The 17,212-nt window shown below is 33.3% G+C and overlaps 1 protein-coding gene across 1 annotated transcript; it reads left to right on the top strand.

The window, feature by feature from the left end:
* The first annotated feature begins 463 nt into the window (after window positions 1-463).
* LOC108724906 (uncharacterized) lies at window positions 464-17,209 on the top strand. Its single transcript, XM_018451604.1, is given in 24 exon segments — window positions 464-612; window positions 888-1,163; window positions 1,349-1,499; window positions 1,769-1,928; window positions 1,998-2,261; window positions 2,644-2,857; window positions 2,926-3,241; window positions 3,787-4,094; window positions 4,432-4,758; window positions 5,078-5,421; window positions 5,557-5,654; window positions 5,931-6,269; window positions 6,371-6,774; window positions 7,083-7,266; window positions 7,487-7,643; window positions 7,718-8,360; window positions 8,496-8,630; window positions 8,687-8,989; window positions 11,144-11,444; window positions 11,702-11,932; window positions 13,860-13,881; window positions 13,884-14,215; window positions 14,418-14,762; window positions 15,275-17,209. Coding segments are annotated over 24 exon segments (7,938 nt in total).
* The last annotated feature ends 3 nt before the right edge of the window (window positions 17,210-17,212 follow it).

Here is a 17,212-nt window from a genome sequence, read left to right as displayed (position 1 = left end):
TATTTGCCTCTAAACGAAATCTTATCCGTGCATAAAATGTCTATTCTCTCACAAAATTGAAATAAAAACTCGAGAGAATCGGTCCAATTTTTTATTCTAAAACAGAATATAAAATAAAAAAAAAATATCAGCTTAGTAATTATTAATAATTATAATATAATAGTAAATATATAAAATAGGAATTATTGAAAAAAAAAATTAAATTGCATTAAAAAAATAATAAATTCTAAATAAATACAGTAAAAATGCACATAAAAAATAGCTCATTCATGGATAAAACGTAAACAACGAAGAATCAGAATATGAACGTATGCAAGTTGCTAGAAACTTCAGTTTATACTGGAACCTGACATTCAGTGACATTTTTATTATCGATATTTATTAGTTAGGATAGTTATATAATTCATAAGAGTAAACGTTCCGTATGAAATAGAACAGAAAATTAGATAAAGTGACTAAGACCATGGCATTTTTTCAATTAGTTCTCCAAGCGAGGAAACTAGAGAAAGCTAGATTGAGGTACGAAGATGAGAAATTGAGATCGATTGAGATCTCCGAGGGTGTCAAGCCGCATCTGACTTTGAAGCAGCGTCTCCGACGAAAGAGATTAAAGTGAACTTGCTACTTAACTCCTTTTAATTCGTTTAATCTGTCGATCGATATTAATTTTATGCGTAAAATTCTACTCCATCATATATTACATTATACATATATCTTTAAAAAATACATCAGTGCTTCTCTCTCTCTCTCTCTCTCTCTCTCTCTCTCTCTCTCTCTCTCTCTCAGAATTTTGATGGTATTTTTTATTTTATGCGCCATAAATATTTTATTTTAGTGTACTATTACTTTTTGTAATTAACCTATTACACGCAGTCACACTTTTATAGGTACAGAAAAAAGTTTAAGCATTTCTGGAGTCGAATAATTTCCCCCTTAAAGCGTATATGGATTTATAAAAAAGTGAGACTTCTTCGCATAGATGGTTCACTCGAAAATTATATTCTGAAGAGTATTTTTGGATTCTTGTTTGGCATATTTCTTACGTACATGTTTTTCGTGTTCTTCGTGATTCAATTAAGTTTTACTCTCTCGTCTGCAACGATATTGTGTTCGATCCTCGGAATGATCCTCACACTCGGTTTGGCGTTTTCTCATCGTATAAGGTAATTTCGCCTTATCCGAATTTCAATGATATAAATACGAGAGTTATGATCCATGGAATATTTAAATTATTAAAATTATAATTAGTCAAAAGTATAATAAAGATTTTGGTATTTTTCACTTTTATTATATCTCATAATTTGATCTTTTTACATTCTTTTATGACTTTATATGAACATTTGCACAGGTGTATCATGTTTCTGTTGCTGCCGCAGTTCTTTTCTAAACGTGGCAGACAGGCCTTGATGGCATATGCTTTTATTCTAACACTTACCGGACCGGCAAAGAATATCTTGCATAATATTAGTATCCTTTCGGAGTCTTTAGCCTGTGGACAGGTAAGCTTTTACAGGTGAGTCCTCTTATGCATTCCACTTATGTCTTTACATCTTTACACAATGTCGAATGTCCTTGAAATCACACATTCTTGATTCTATCCATTGTTAGATCTTTTGTTTAACCGACAATGGCTTAAACGTACCATTAGTTCCGCAATCTTTCTGTTGCATGCACATTCTCGAATTCATAAAATTGATTATGTCTTTTGATTTGTCATCGTTATTTGGAATTGTTATTATTAATATAATTTATAAAAATATACATATAGGAACAATTAAAGCAAGCCGTAAAGAATGTAATTGATTTAATAAAAGAACCCTTTTACGCTTTGAGAGACGCGATATCGAAAGTAATAAAGACGGTAAAGGTGGTCATGAAGAAAATTAAGCGGACTCTCGTGGCTATCAAACGACTCGTGCTAAGTATACGTGAGTCAACGTTCTCCCATTGGCTTTGCATATAATCGATCTTCGTAATTTTAAAAATGTATCTTTCAGTAAGAGTGATCACGTCGGTTTTCCAATGGCTCGGCAGCATTGTGAATATTTGTAACAAGAAGCTGGGTACGCCGTTCGACAGGTGTCAGAGGGTCTTTGAAGGTGCGGTAGATGACTGCAAGGCAAAGCTTGGTCCCCTTTTCGGAGGGATTTGCAATCTGGCGTACGTCGTTAGTGCTTTGTGCTATGTAGTGAAACCTCTAGACTTCATCTGCATGCTCGTATCTTATGTCGCCGATACTATAGTTAACGCTGTACAGGAAAGTATGTTGAGATTATAAATATATAAAAGATTTTTAAGAGAAAAGGCTTTATAAAAAACTTTATAAAGGAAGCTTTATATTAGAATAAACTTTTTAAAATTGCCAGACCTCTGTAAATGTCAATGATTTTTAAATTTATCGGAATACAATCTATATTTACAATTTTAAATATTCATAAAACATTTAATCATAATCATCAAATATTTCATAAGTTTTTAAATAAAAAGAAAAAGTAAGAAAACTCTTGATATTAAAAATAAAATTTGCATTAAAGTCGATAAACGAGAATATGGCGATTTATGAATTTAAAAATATTTCCATCAGCATAATACTGCTAAGCTTTTATATACTTCTTTCTGATTTAATATCTTTTGCTTACATAGAGATCAAAAGATTCACTCGCCACATAAAAGCGATGTTCTACGTTAAAGTGAAATTTTCGCATTCTTTCCATTTTGAAACGAACCAAACTAAAACCATCGAAGACGTATCAACTGGTATAATTACAGAGATACGAGCAAGGACCGATAAATTTTTAGCTGTTTTTGATTGGATGAGTTTCATGACCACTTTCTTCATTTTTTTCATGCTGCTAAGGTAAATTTTAAGGTGCCATTTTAATAATTTGCAACCAAAATAATTTTTTATATTGAAACATTTTCTAGGATTTTGCATTATCGGCATAAATGGTTGACGAGCGATCGCTTCGATAATCGCTACTTGACTGATGATTTGCGCACTATCGATCTAATAAGAACACGTCAGGATAAGGAAACCATTCTGCCGTTAAACCGCCGCGAAAGAAATCAATACATCCCACTGACGTCCGTTACTCTGATCAAGGTAGAAAAAATAAAACTCGCAAAATCTGCAGTTTTTTTGGGCTTAACGATGTTTAAAATCTGCATTCATATGATGGCGGACTACAGTCTTTATTGGATTCTTAGCACTATTAGGTATCACGGACGGATCGAAACAAAGGTATCTTAACGAGACTAATATTGATTAGAAAATATAAATGTACCTATTCTTCAAGAATTTTTTTAGATCCTTTAATATTTAATTCTTATCTTTCACGATAAATGTAACGATAAAAAGCTACTTTTAAATTAATTAAAAAATAGCTTTTAATAATAGTAAATGAAAATTGACTGAGAAATGTTTGATGCAAATAAGCGAAGAAAGTCATATTCGATCAAAATGGGTCTTGGTATCTAATAATTTATTTTTGTATGAATCTTACAATTTCCAGTTCAAGCATCATCAATTTTTTCTATTGCTGATCAACTTATTTTAAAATTTATGATCAGCAATAGACATTTCTGAAAAATTAAATTACAATTGACGTACATTTCGCTGACTGAGTTAATTGAATGTTCTGTTAGCTTACAACCGCAATTTTGTTATCGAGATTTGCGTGGAGTGCGGCGGTGAATATCGACAATCGGCGGTCGGATATATACCGCGGCGTAGAATAATCACGATGGAAGGTAATATAATGGTGGAACGTATATATCGATCTCTAGGTCCAACGACCCAATTTCGTGGGCGTCCATGTGTCTGGTGACGGCTATCTCGCCGACCTTTATCGAAGCATCGTGAAAGCCTTCACGCCGCACGCGAAGGATACAGAGATCGATGTGATACCCTGCCTCCCAGATCCCATCCCTCCAGATTTAGATCGGTATACACAGATTGTGACGTTAATCGCCTTCTGCTGGATCATGGCGATATTTGAACCGTACGGATTACGATTGCGGCATGTCGTAATGTGCAAATATCACCCGGAAAGAGCAAAGCAAAGAGCTGCTTGGTTGTATAATCATATAATTAGGTAATGTATTTTCAATTAGCTAATGAAGTAATCGACCGGCACATTGATATCAAAGTACTTTTAACAAAGTTTTATGTTGGTCGTTGCATAAAATATTATTAAAGGTTGATGTCGGTATATTGTATTAAAAGTACGCTGTACACTTCGTCATTTTTAATTGAGTATTAAAATCTGACAGGATTAAAATAAAAATGTTTAAAAAAACTCTCTTGAATATTAAATTACACGAAAATAACGATGTTTCTTCGATCGTGCAATTTATCATTCAGTTTTTTTCTTACTTTAATCGATATAAACTGCAAACTACGTTTAGTTAATGAGTTCAATTCGTGCACAGATCGAGAGGTAGCTTTCTGAAATTTGCACGACGCCAGTTGCGCCGCAAGTTTGGCATGACTGAGGGCGAGAGAATCGAGAGAGTCACGTTCAGGGAACGATGTCTGGCTATTTGCCCTTTCCTGAACAAATTGTTCCCTCAAAAGCAGAACGTGTGTCTCCTATGCGGTTCCGTGGAACGTTCCGATCAAGAACCGCACATTAAATGTGCCACGCCAGGCTGCCTCGGTTTATTCTGCATCCAATGCTTCGCGGACTTGCAGAATCTCTGCACGATTTGCCGATCGCCTATCGAGTACGGCGATTTGTCGGATATTAGCGAGGAACAGTAAGTTCTAACGATAAATGTTGCAAGAAAATTTAGAAAACACGAGAATGAAAGTATGCTATTATGCAACATATTACAACATATTAGCAATGTATCGCGTCTTTAAAAAAATATTTGTTTATATATGTCTTTATACTTATGAACATTAAAAAATAATTTATTGCTTTTCTCTTTTCTAAATAATTATTCTTTACAAGAATTATACGTCCATTTAATTACAATTTAAAGAAATATTTATATCTTTACGAGTGCCCGTTTTTAAAATATGTTATTAAAACTGTGTAGTATTGATTTATTATCTCGTTTTTAATCGAGTTAGAGATTCATCGGATGAGCAGTTGATCGCAAGAAAGGAATTTGTGCCAATAAGTACTTATGTCGATGAAAGAGAAGAACCAATTGTAGAAGAAAAACCAAAAGAAGAAGTAGAAATAAAAGAAGAAATAGAAGCAGAAATGCCGGAAAAAAGAGTACCAGAAGAAATAATACCGGAAGAAGAAGTACCAAAAGAAGAAATATTGGTAGAAAGAATACCGGGAAAAAGAATATCTGAAGAAAGGAAAGAGGAAAGAATAGAAAGAATAATTGTTGAAAAGAAGAATGTAGCAGTCCAAACGGACGATGATACGAGTGAAAGTAGTTCTGAGTCGGTCTATAGTTATAGTATGTACATCACTTTTGTGTTTTGAATTATACTTCTACTACAAATACATGCCTTCAAATACACGCAATTTATTTCACAAATCATCCTTAAAAGAATAAATTCGAGTAAGTTAAAGTAATAATTACATGTGTCAGCTTATCAAGAAGGATCACGAGAGATCGAAGTCGAGCATCGGAGAATGCCATTCAAAGACATCGAATCGCAGAAAATAAGAGAAGACGTTACGATTCAAGTGAGGCATTATAAACAAAAAAATTTTATTAAAAATTTATATATATATATATATGAACAATTTTTTGCGAAATTAACTTTAATGCAAATAAACCCTTTCCAAATTATAATATTGTACTTGATACCATGATTTTTAGATAAAATATAAATAAATTATCGATTTTTAAGATGCTTTAATCGAAGCTCAATTTTTATTATGCTAATAAAAAAGCAAGTTGACTTCAATAATAGATGGCGATAATGAAGGACTGCTCAGTAAAAGAAATGTTCGATTTAGATTTTTAACGAGCCATTGGCGAAGGAAGTTACTTCCAGCAGCGAAGATCCAACGTCCTGTTTCGTGGTGAGAGCTCGTAGAAGGCTTCGTACCAGGTTGAAAAGGAAATCCTGCTCTTCCCCGCGCAAGAACGATTCCAGCTCGTCTACATCAATAGCGGACACCGAGTCTTGCGCTACACAAGAGCTAGATGAGGAAGAGGTAATTCACATTGAGATGGACGACGGCTCAAAGGAATTACTCTTAAAGGACGGTACTGCCAAAGCAAGAAAACGAAGTAGTCGCATAGGAAGAATCCTTGCTGCACTCACGAAAATTTCTTGGCTCGGTAAAAGAACGGTAAAATAACATCGATATCTCGCTAGCGTCTTCTTTCTATTTTATTTTTAATCAGTAATTTCTGCATCGATCATTTACGGTGAATTTTCGTTTCCTTTTAGACCGATAGCGACGGCGAATGGCGAATGGGAAAACCGTCTCTCCTGGATAGAATAGTACGGATGCTTTCTGGAAATCAATCTACCTCGCCTGTACAAACGTATCGACGAATTCGCACTACGAAAAAAGACGCGAAGCATAAGAGCTCTTCCTCCGCTTCCTCGTCTTCCACCGATGAAAAGAACGAGCAGCGCGCGCTCTTAAAGGCGCACGATCGGCAAGTAAATTGTTTACAAATCATCTCAGATCATGACGATTCCGGGGATAATATTTACAGCAGAAATTATGATTCGCATCGTGCACGACGCGGAACGGTCTGTCGCCAACCAGATCTTCACGTGAGAGCTGATGATGTAAAACTGAGACATCCTCACGAAAAGAAATTTATGATAAAAAAGTTACCAAGGTATAGCAAAACCAAGATGTAGTAGCCTAAATTAAATATCACTATACAATAATTGTGAAATCCATAATATCGCTCATTTATTACAACGACACAACTAAAAAATTGTCATTTTTTGGTTGCTTGCAAAAAAGAGCAGAAAAGAAAGAATATTACTTTAAAAGAATATATTTTTATTTCTTTATAATCAGTTATTATATCAAAATTGCACTTTAAAATTAATATTACAAAATTTTGTTTTATATTAAACAAGCGATATGTAGATATTTTTTACAACGTTAATATATTGTACACAATGTAATATATTATAGATATCTTCAACCAATTTCGAAAGATACGGCGTATTTCGAAGTGAACGAGATTATAGATTCGCAATCGAAACGAGGATATGTTCGCCCGACAGAACGCGTTAATATTTTACCAGATACCAGAATACTCGATATCGACAATCAAAAAACGGACAAATCAAACATCACTAGTGATAATTACACTCAAGTACATTTATCGTTTTCTGCTTATTTCTGCGAAATTGTAATTCTCTGGTTAGCGTCGATCGTTAAAAAATATTATATTTTAACAAAATTAAAGCTATTATCTGATGAAAATGAGCAGTAATTTATTCGTACATTATTTAATATTTCTTTTACTTATATAGTTATTCTCAATTCTTATAACTTTATATTCATTTGTATTAATAAAAAACGGATTTATTTAGATTCCTTGTTCGTGCACGTCACAAACGTCTTGCGATGTCAAAGATAGCATGAGTCAATCGGACGTGAGTGTTACAGAACAAAGTAACGAAATGTCTAAAACAGACGCAATGTCGGAAACGGAATTGTTGACTACTGATTGGGAAAGATTAGATCAAAGTATCTTCTGTTTTAAAATTTTACACAAAAAAAGAAACAGCATAATCAATCAAGCATATTTATCTGACTTTCAGAAAAGAAAGCAGAAGAAATTGTCACTACGGAAGAAACATCGATAGATAGTGAAATAGAACAACAAAGAACTAAAGCTCTAATCGAAAATAATCGAAGGGGATCGTTAGCGAAAAATAGCAAAACAATTGCGGAGTCAAATAATTTTGCAGAAGAAATAGGTGTGAGAAAATACTTTGCCAAAAAGAAACAAGCTGCAGAATTATCTAGAAAAAAAAGAGCCGGAGAAGAAGTAATAGCATCAACTTCGGAAGTAAATGAAAAAGTTCGATTGTACGATCCGTTGGCTAGTTCAGAGTTGTACAGCGTCACGTGCCAAATAAAAAGACGCGAAAAACCTGCCATGGAAAAATTAACGAAGCAATCGGGAACGGCAGAAATACGTATTGACGATAGAAAGTCGGTGGAATTTGAAGAAGATATTGAAATGGAACAAAAAAGTGTTCAGGTTTCCGTGCACGAAACTAAAAAATTTGTACACGAAAAAAGTATTGAAACAGATCTGCGAAAATCTGAAAAATACAAAAGGTGTGATAAGATGCATATCGACACGAAATTTCCCAGAGCAGCTGACTTGGAAAAGAAAAGGAAAAAAGAAAAAAGAAGACGTGAAAAATGGTTCGATAAATATAAACGTAAACAGAGGTAACGAAAAGAGAAAAAAATGTAATAAAAAAAAAGATTTTTTAAATTACTTAACGTATTTTTTTAATTAACATATTTAATTACTTAATCTACTTAATCTATTATAAGAATGCAATTTCATAATGTTTTCTATAGAGAATCTGATAATAGTTTACCACGAACAAAACAAAAATATTGCAATAAACCAACACTGATTAAAGAAAAGCTTTATGATAGGAGGAAGCAAGAAAAGATTTATAGCCGCGATATGCAAACTTATGGACATCCTAGGTAACATACTCATGTTGTATTTTACATATAAGTTCCTAAGATTAATGATTTGATAGTACACGACACACGGAAAACTTTTTCTGTGCAAGTCGCACAGAATGGTGTCCAGACGACATTCGAAGACACAGAAGAGTCGTTTCTCCGTTAAGATCAGCTGAATTAAGAGAAGATCGTCAAACTCAGTATAATCTTCGCGACAGGGAAGATACTCAAAGCAGGAAAGATGATGTCTACGATCTGAAGTCTACAAACAAGCCGGAAGTCTGGTCTTGTCATGTTCAGCCACAATTTACAGCACCTGAACGAATAGTTTGCTGTCAAGATTATCAACGGAAACTTTTGAGTTCATATAATAATGAGTACGTTTATATACAAATTTTATCTTACCTTAGAGAAAATAGAAAAAATAGAAATATATTATATAATAGATTAAACAGGAATATTATAGAAAATGTACAAAGTAAGGCAATATAACTATTACAATCTTAAATATCTTCGAATCTATAAGATGCAGAAAAAGATTTGCGTAACCAAAATTTCACGATACAAGGGAAGTTATCATACGGCGACAATAATTTGTAGAGGTACTTTGAAGATATCAAGGTCATCTTAATTTTTTTTAAATAAGTTCGGAAATATTTTTTTCCATAACGTGATACAGGCGCTCAAAACAAGTTCAGAATTCATAACCCAAGATTATTGAACAAGATTAAAAGTTAAAAAACGATAAAAAGTTTTTCATAATAAATAAATTTGCTTTACAACGTTTTACAATACTTTATATATTATGTGACATTTTATTTTTTATTTTATTATTAATTAGCATATTAAATAACGTTCGTAATGTTATAAAAGTTGTTTAAAATGATGGCCATCACTATCAATAATCACTGGATTCTTCTGATCTCTGATTAGCTTAGTCTTTAATAATTTCAGAAATTATTAACGCATAGGTTGTAATGATTCGTTGTTGCATGCCTTGAGGTAGTTGGTTCTTCTTTATAGACTGTATCCTTTGTAATCCCAATAAAAAATCCAGTGGTATCTGATGAACGAGCTGATCTATACAGCTCCCACGTCCATTCCAGCGATTTGCAAATTTTTTATTAAATTTATTTCTCGTAACCAATGAAAAATGAGCCGGATATTCATCGTGCTGGTACCACATTGTTCGTCATGTGATTAAAGGCAAGTCTTCTAACAAAAGGTCCAATATATACTCAAGAAAAGTGGCGTAGCTGTTTCCATTTAGATGTCCGTTGATAAAATAAGGACCAATAATTCTGTTAGTTACGACCGGTATTCATAGTTCTTATTTCAAGACCGTCTTAGGTAAATGAGTTAATATGCTAATACGGTTTTGTGATTAGTTCGTATATTTTAAAGCTGTACTTAAGATAGTCTTAAAATATATAAGACTTATTTATGTACATAAATCGATACTGAACCATATATTCAGGGATCATTGTCTCTGATATTCGATCTGCTATGGCTAACAAGAACTCATTGCCCAGGAATGTATGTTATGTAAAGTAACATTCTTGTGATTGTAAATATCTATTGTCTTCTCAGTAAGTAATACGATATGAAAAAATGATAATTGTTCCGAATTTGATATTGAACCCATTAACCAAATTCAATACAATGGACAAAGTCCATTCCATACAATACTTCGTGAAGGTTGAGATGGTATGAAGGTGTAATTTGTAATGGTGCAAAATGTAGAGTAACATTCCTTCGACTAACACTAGTTTCTGATTCAATTTGTCGCAAACTAATGTGAGGATTTCGAGCCATTATTGCAAGAATCCCATTCAATTTCATTCCCTTCATGAGTTATTCGCTTTTCATGTTCACTTTTACTTTTATTTAAGTTACCGGTTTGCTTAAGTTTATCGCATACATTTTTAATTATTCAATCCGAAGGCTAAGTACGATCAGAATATCGTTCAGCGATATACGTTTTTTATTCGCATTGAATTTTTTTACATTCTCCATAAATGAAGCTCTTATCAACTTGTTCTTGAAATGGATACATCTTGTACAATTGATTGATTTATTGTCGTATGACTCTCTTTATATGCAATTTGATTACACAGATCTTTCTCCTGGATCTTATAGATCTTTAAAGATATATCTAAGGCCAGTTCCACAACTCACAGTTAACTTTTAACCGAGGTTCAACTTGTTTCTCATCTCTTTCCAATTCTAGAATTTGAAAGAGACAATGAATAAGTTGATTTTAAGAATTAACCGTGAGTTGTGGAACTGGGTCTAAGATGGTAATAGTCCCATCCTGTACATAGAAATATTTAAACAATAAAAATTTCATCCGTTACTCTTGTATTTATTATAGCTCACAGAAATAAGATACTACAAATAAAGCAAGATTTTAAAAATAAAACTTGATACATATGTATATATATGTATATATTAAACCGGATAAAATATTGCATATTAAAATATTAATAAATTTGAGAGTAAAAAAATTAAATCAATTTTTTAAATTACAGTTTATCAGAAAAGAAATCACAGCGAATAAAAAAGAAGTACGATGTTAATGTGCATAAAACTAGATTAGAAGTACCTATGTTGAAGAAATATCTACCCGCGTATCAAGCACCAGGTTTAATAGAAGAGCTGAAAGGACATGATAGAATGAGATTAATTCAAGAACGAGAAGCTAGAGGATGGACGGCTTTGAGCGCTTTTCGAAGTACGAGGGATTCTCCCTCGAGTACAAAATCGAAGGAGTGGGCATGCGGTACTTCTGTAACGTGCGATGCTCATGAAAGCGTTAGCAGATTAACTTCGGTAAAAAAATTTATTTTAGATCTTATTATCTATTACCTAAAAATAATCTCAGAATTCTTAAACTCTGTCATATCCAGTAATATGCTAATACAGCTTGATTAATTTTTCTTCTAATTGAATCTTAATATACTTTGTTGCTATGTGATTGTTGGAAATGGAAAGTATTCTCAATGTGATTACGTAGCAATATGGTCGCTTAAGAATGAAAGGTTAAAGATATAGAATATCTCTCAGTTTCGATATGAATACTATCCAAGGTCTCCACAAGACTGACCGAGGGGAATACTCTCCCATATCAAGAAAGGCAAACTTTCAAAAATGTGGTGCGAGAGTTTCGGAAGAAAGTGATAGAAGCCGACAAGCCTCTAATATCTTTATCTCATCGTGCAGACAAATGTAAAGATCTGAAACAATTGTTTCCTCCCAAAAATGAAGACCAAGAAATTACTACGACGTCGAAGTTTGAGAAAGTTGTAAACAAGTTTAAGGTAAATGAAACTTTATTCGCGAGAAATTTAACCGGGATTAGTATGGTAAAAGTGAATTTGCGCGTAAATTGCAGTTAACCACGGAAAATTCAGTTGCATGTTGGCTTTCAGTATGGAAGCTAAAACAATTTAAAATTAATTTATGCTCTTCCGGAATTTAATGCGTATAAATGCTTTATGTTCCAATAAAATACAATTAGTGTTATAATTAATGTTCGTATGCAGCCAACGTGTGATAAACGGGAAAGAGAAGAAGAGTGTACTACAATATATGAAGCAACTCAAAAATTTCAAAGTGAATCGTTTAGCGAGATGTCATCGATTTGCAGTTACTACGAACATCGTCGATTTGATGTTTCGACTTCGGCTGATGAAACCACAGATAACAATGTTGATATCTCATAAATGTGTTTTAGTGTATAATAAAGAAATTTTGTAATTAGTGTGTTAGTGATAAATATTATTATAAATGTTAAGGTAGGTGGCTTCCCAGCAAACAAGCTGACGTTATTTATCGTCATTTTGACGTTAAAATAACGTCTTGGACGTCAAAATGACGTCAAAATGATGATAAATAACGTCAGCTTGTTTGCTGGGTTTGCCTGTGAAATTTTCTAAAATATATAAATAATTGAGAATCTAATTTGCAACTCAATTTTAGGTATTGATAAGTTCAGCAGAATTTATAAGCTTAATTTATTTTGGAATGATATTAAATTTAAAAAAATAATAAACTTCTCTGAAGATATCAAGTGTTTATCAAGTAGCGTTATGGAGTAACGTATCAAATATTTATTAAAGTTGATAATAATATTAAAAAATTGCATTCACGTATTGTATATGAGTGCAATAATTTATCACTTTATATGCATAACTGGATAACATGCTGCACTGAAGTATCTGTTTGAAAACAAGTACAATGACTGCCAGAATCAAAAGCAAACAATAGATTTTTTATCGTTGGTGCTAAATGCTATTACGACTAAACGATTAATTAATATGCTCAATGAGCATGAGTCAAAGTTATACTTTTTGAAAATCCATTTACTAACGCGGAACCTTTGAAGACGATCGTATATTTTTCACAGGCAAATTGAGAACACTCGTAAATCACGAAGGATTCCGAAACTCGTGACCATCGGAAATGCGATCAACAAGCTACGTGAATAATGTATTGGTCGATTTCATATGTGTACCATCGAAACAAAAAAGAAAGATAAAATAGAAATCGAAGTCCTTAGAAATGAATTTGATAGCTTCCTTTTTCCGTATTTTTGAAACTGTATGTCTGATTATTGCCAGATTTATAAATGATTTTAATACTTAAAATTATGAGATTCCGGAATATATTAAAAAATTCCATATAAATCAATAAATAATCATATTAAAAGTTATTCAATTAAGAGTGCATTTCACTTGTCGCTCGCAACGCTTGAAATTATTTCATCCCTGTTGTTTATCAAATGTTAAACAAGAATAAATAATGTTCGCAAGCGTCGAAAGAAAGAAACAAAAGATGTATGAAAGTAATTTTCGACATTTTGTCATTACTGTATCAGTATGACGTGATATTTAACCAAGTAACTCAAATTTTCAAGTATGAATAATTGTAGTTTTACGACAAAGAATGTAAGCTTCTAGAAATTCAAAGAAACAAAAAGAACGATGAGTTATATATTTGTGTAACAAAGCTGAAGGTAACATGCGTCACGAGAAACGATAATGGGGGAGTAAGAAGCTTACACGGGCAGAAACGATTAGGGTTAAAAATCGAAGCGAGAGGAAAAGCAGTAGATTCTCGACCGACAGAGGATTTAAAGACTCAAGAGATAGAGTACGGTATTTTCCGCACAAAAGATACTTTTGTACAGTGCAAATGTAGCTTACCTCTTTCGCGACGTAAAGATCATCGGTTTTCCTCGTTGAGGATCAATACGTCGGTCTTCGCCGATCAGCCGAAAGGAGAGAAACTCTGAAAGCTTTAGCGTGGACGAAGAGAAGGGAGAGAATATCATGAAAGAACAAGAGCCGGAAAATAAGGCGGAAAATCATAAGAGAATGCCGGAGGCGAATTGCACGTGCACTTTGGAAACGTGCGGAGAGGAAAGGATCAAGCGAGAGATTTGCATGGATATATTGGCGAAAAAGAAGCTACTCGAGCGCAACGGAGGTATCAGTCCAACAAGGCTCAGTGAGATGATCAACAAAGAAATAAACGATTCCCTTAAACGGATTAACAATTCTATTAAAGATGCTATGAAAACTCTTGTGAAAAGTTCAATGGTACCTAAGATGCAAGTATCCACAACATATCTTTAGAATTTTTCTCTAGATCATATTTTTCGTAAAAATATAAAACTAAACAATAGTAGATTAAATAGTGATGTCAAAAATTTATATTTTATTTTTTGTAATTTGTTGCTCCTTGTGGAAAATAATTAAATACCGAGATAAAATTTTTAGTAAATAAACTTCTTTGAAACAGGAAGAGAAAAAGTTGATTTTGCCCTGTTCAAAGGAACTTAAAGGAATATCCGATACATATCGATCCCGTGCACTAGAAGAACGTTGCAAAGAATCACTCAACGTTTGTACCAATCGACAAACTACATGCCATGTTTCACGGCAGCGTGATAAATTATCCACGCATGACAGTTCGTATCTGTGCAAAAAAATGCACGAAAATGTAATACCAGTACAAAATAAAGTCAACAGTAAAAAAAAGAGCAAAAACCATTCGAAATCAGCGAATAATGTGAACACCGATAATCGCAGAATGACCGGTAATGTCAATATCTATATTTGCTCGGAGACTAATGACAGTAACCAGGTAAGTTTATCAAATATAATCTTTTTCATCCAATATAAAAAACGTAAAATTATATTCAGATTTCAAAATACATTAATGGATTGATATTTTGTCTAAAAACATATTTATTATGTTTATCATTATGAATACATTATGTATAATTATAAATAATTTAAGCGTTTATATTAATAAATCAATACGGATGATGATGATACCATGAAAAAAGTAAAAGCTAATAAATATTAATGCTGGAATTAATTATTTTGTCATTATATTCATATAATTATTGTACTATGATTATTTGACTGATATATTATAAATTAGAAATAATTATTAATTTATTCAATTATTGATATATAATATCTAATTGTAACTGGTTGTGTACAAAAAGGGAAGAAAAAAATTAAGACCTCCTTACACGGATATAAGCTCTAATACAATTACCGAATCCAATTCGAGAAGCGCTAGCGCTAGCAGCGCATCATCATGTAAGCTGATAAACAGTATAAAAGAGAAACGGAAGAAATTGCTAGTGCAGCAGTTGCCTAATTTTATTCATGAGAAGAATGATCAGGAAGGAATTGAGCGAAGCCAACAATAAGGAAGAAGCAGATATTAAAGTCAACGATGAGAACATCCGAGGCAAGGACGCGACTTCATTGACCAAAGACGATTACTACTGCAAAGATATGGACAACACAGATCTTCAACAGGACTCGTCATACTTAACAGTTCCGTGTTCGAGTTTCAGCGCGTGTAACAATACCGGACATCCAGAATCTTGGATGACCACTTATCCTTCAGAAGCAAAAGCCAGATTAGACAACAATGATGTCTTCCTGTCAAGCGCGATTTGTACCAATGTGGAACAAAGAAATTATCGCAAAAATAACGATCGCAATAATAATATTCGCGGAAACGATAGCGAATGCACCATGTGTCATGCGGTCGATGGTAGCAGGTGGTTACCGAAATCGATCTACACGGAGTGCTCGTACGGCGAGGAATCTAGAGAGTGTTTCGCAGATGGTTGTAAATATCGAAATAAAATATTCCAGGATTCAGCAATAAATCGCAATGATATATGGAAGAGGCAAATAGGATATAAACGCTTGAAACAACCTCTTGGAAGTTGCCAAAGGGAGCTAATGGCTCGACAATGGTCCACATGTAGTTGTATTGCGGAGGAGGATGAAGATTACTGCAAAGGCGTTGAGAAAGACAAGGAAGACAAGAAAGAGCTCTCACAAAATGTGTGCAATGTCGCAGAGTGTTTAGAAACAATATCCATTTGCCGAACACCCAAAAAATTAGCCGAAAGTGCAACTGTATGCGAGACGTCATTTGGCGATGGAAAACGTTTTAAAAAAACATGGACGTGTAAGAATTCGGAGGAACATTTGAAGGATACTAGTGTGTGTGAAACAAGATTTATAAATTCGATTGAACCTCCAAAAGTAACAAAAGTCTGTCAGGAATTCGTTACTGAAGAGCCTCCGGAAGATATCACAGTTTGCAAGACGTTTGGAGAAACGAATGAACTCCCGGAAGAAGTAATAGTTTACAAGACGGAACATTCTGACTCCAAAGATACCCTAAAGGAAACAATTTGTAAGGAGATTCCCGATTCAAACTTTGCTAACCAAGACGATGTTAACAGAGTATTCCTAAACGATGTAAAGGACAAACTTGTGGAAGAAAGTACAACTAGCTCGAACTTAAATAGTCCGGAAAAGAATGCTGGCAATAAAAGAATGGTAAAATTAAATAATAAGCATGATGTTGCTCTCAATAGTTTTACGGGACAACAACCTGCTAATGCAGAGCAAGATGAACAAATAAACAAAATAATAAATGATCGATCGAAAAATGTACCTCGTACTCCCGTTGAATCAATTAAAAACTCTAAACCATTGTCAAAAAATGTTTATTCTAAATTACCACGCGCGCAGTTTTATAATCGCTCGAATCTTGTATCTAATTCCAGTGTAAAGAAAACATCAAAGACTCATATTAATCAGCGAAGAACGCAATCGCTTAATCGATCAATGAGGAATTACTTTCAACAATCAAATAATCGTACGAAAAATTTGGTATCAAATAAAAACAATCAACTGAAAGAAAAAACATTAGAAAACTCGCAAGAAGAAAAAGAGAGACAAGATATTTCAAAAGAAATCAAAACGACTGAGGACAAACAGAGAGAGTCACTTTTACATCGACCATTTAAAAAATTGATCGATGTAATTAGACGTGGTAAAACATTTATTACAGACAGAATAGAAACAGGAAAAATTGAAGCAAAGGAAACAATTGCTGATGGTGAAAGAAATGTTGAACAATCAGAAATTGCTTTGGAAATTGAGGATAAAACCAGTACAAAAGACCAGCAAGAGATTATTGAAAAAGCGATTGTACCAATTATGAAACCACTACAAACAGAAATTGCAGACAAAGGTATATTATAAATT

Source organism: Mycetomoellerius zeteki, unplaced genomic scaffold (genome assembly GCF_001594055.1).
Source record: "Mycetomoellerius zeteki isolate Tzet28-1 unplaced genomic scaffold, Tzet1.0 scaffold312, whole genome shotgun sequence".
NCBI classification, from domain to species: Eukaryota; Metazoa; Arthropoda; class Insecta; order Hymenoptera; family Formicidae; genus Mycetomoellerius; species Mycetomoellerius zeteki.
The sequence above is the reverse complement of the archived record's forward strand: the minus strand, read 5'-3'. Positions and strand labels throughout refer to the sequence as shown.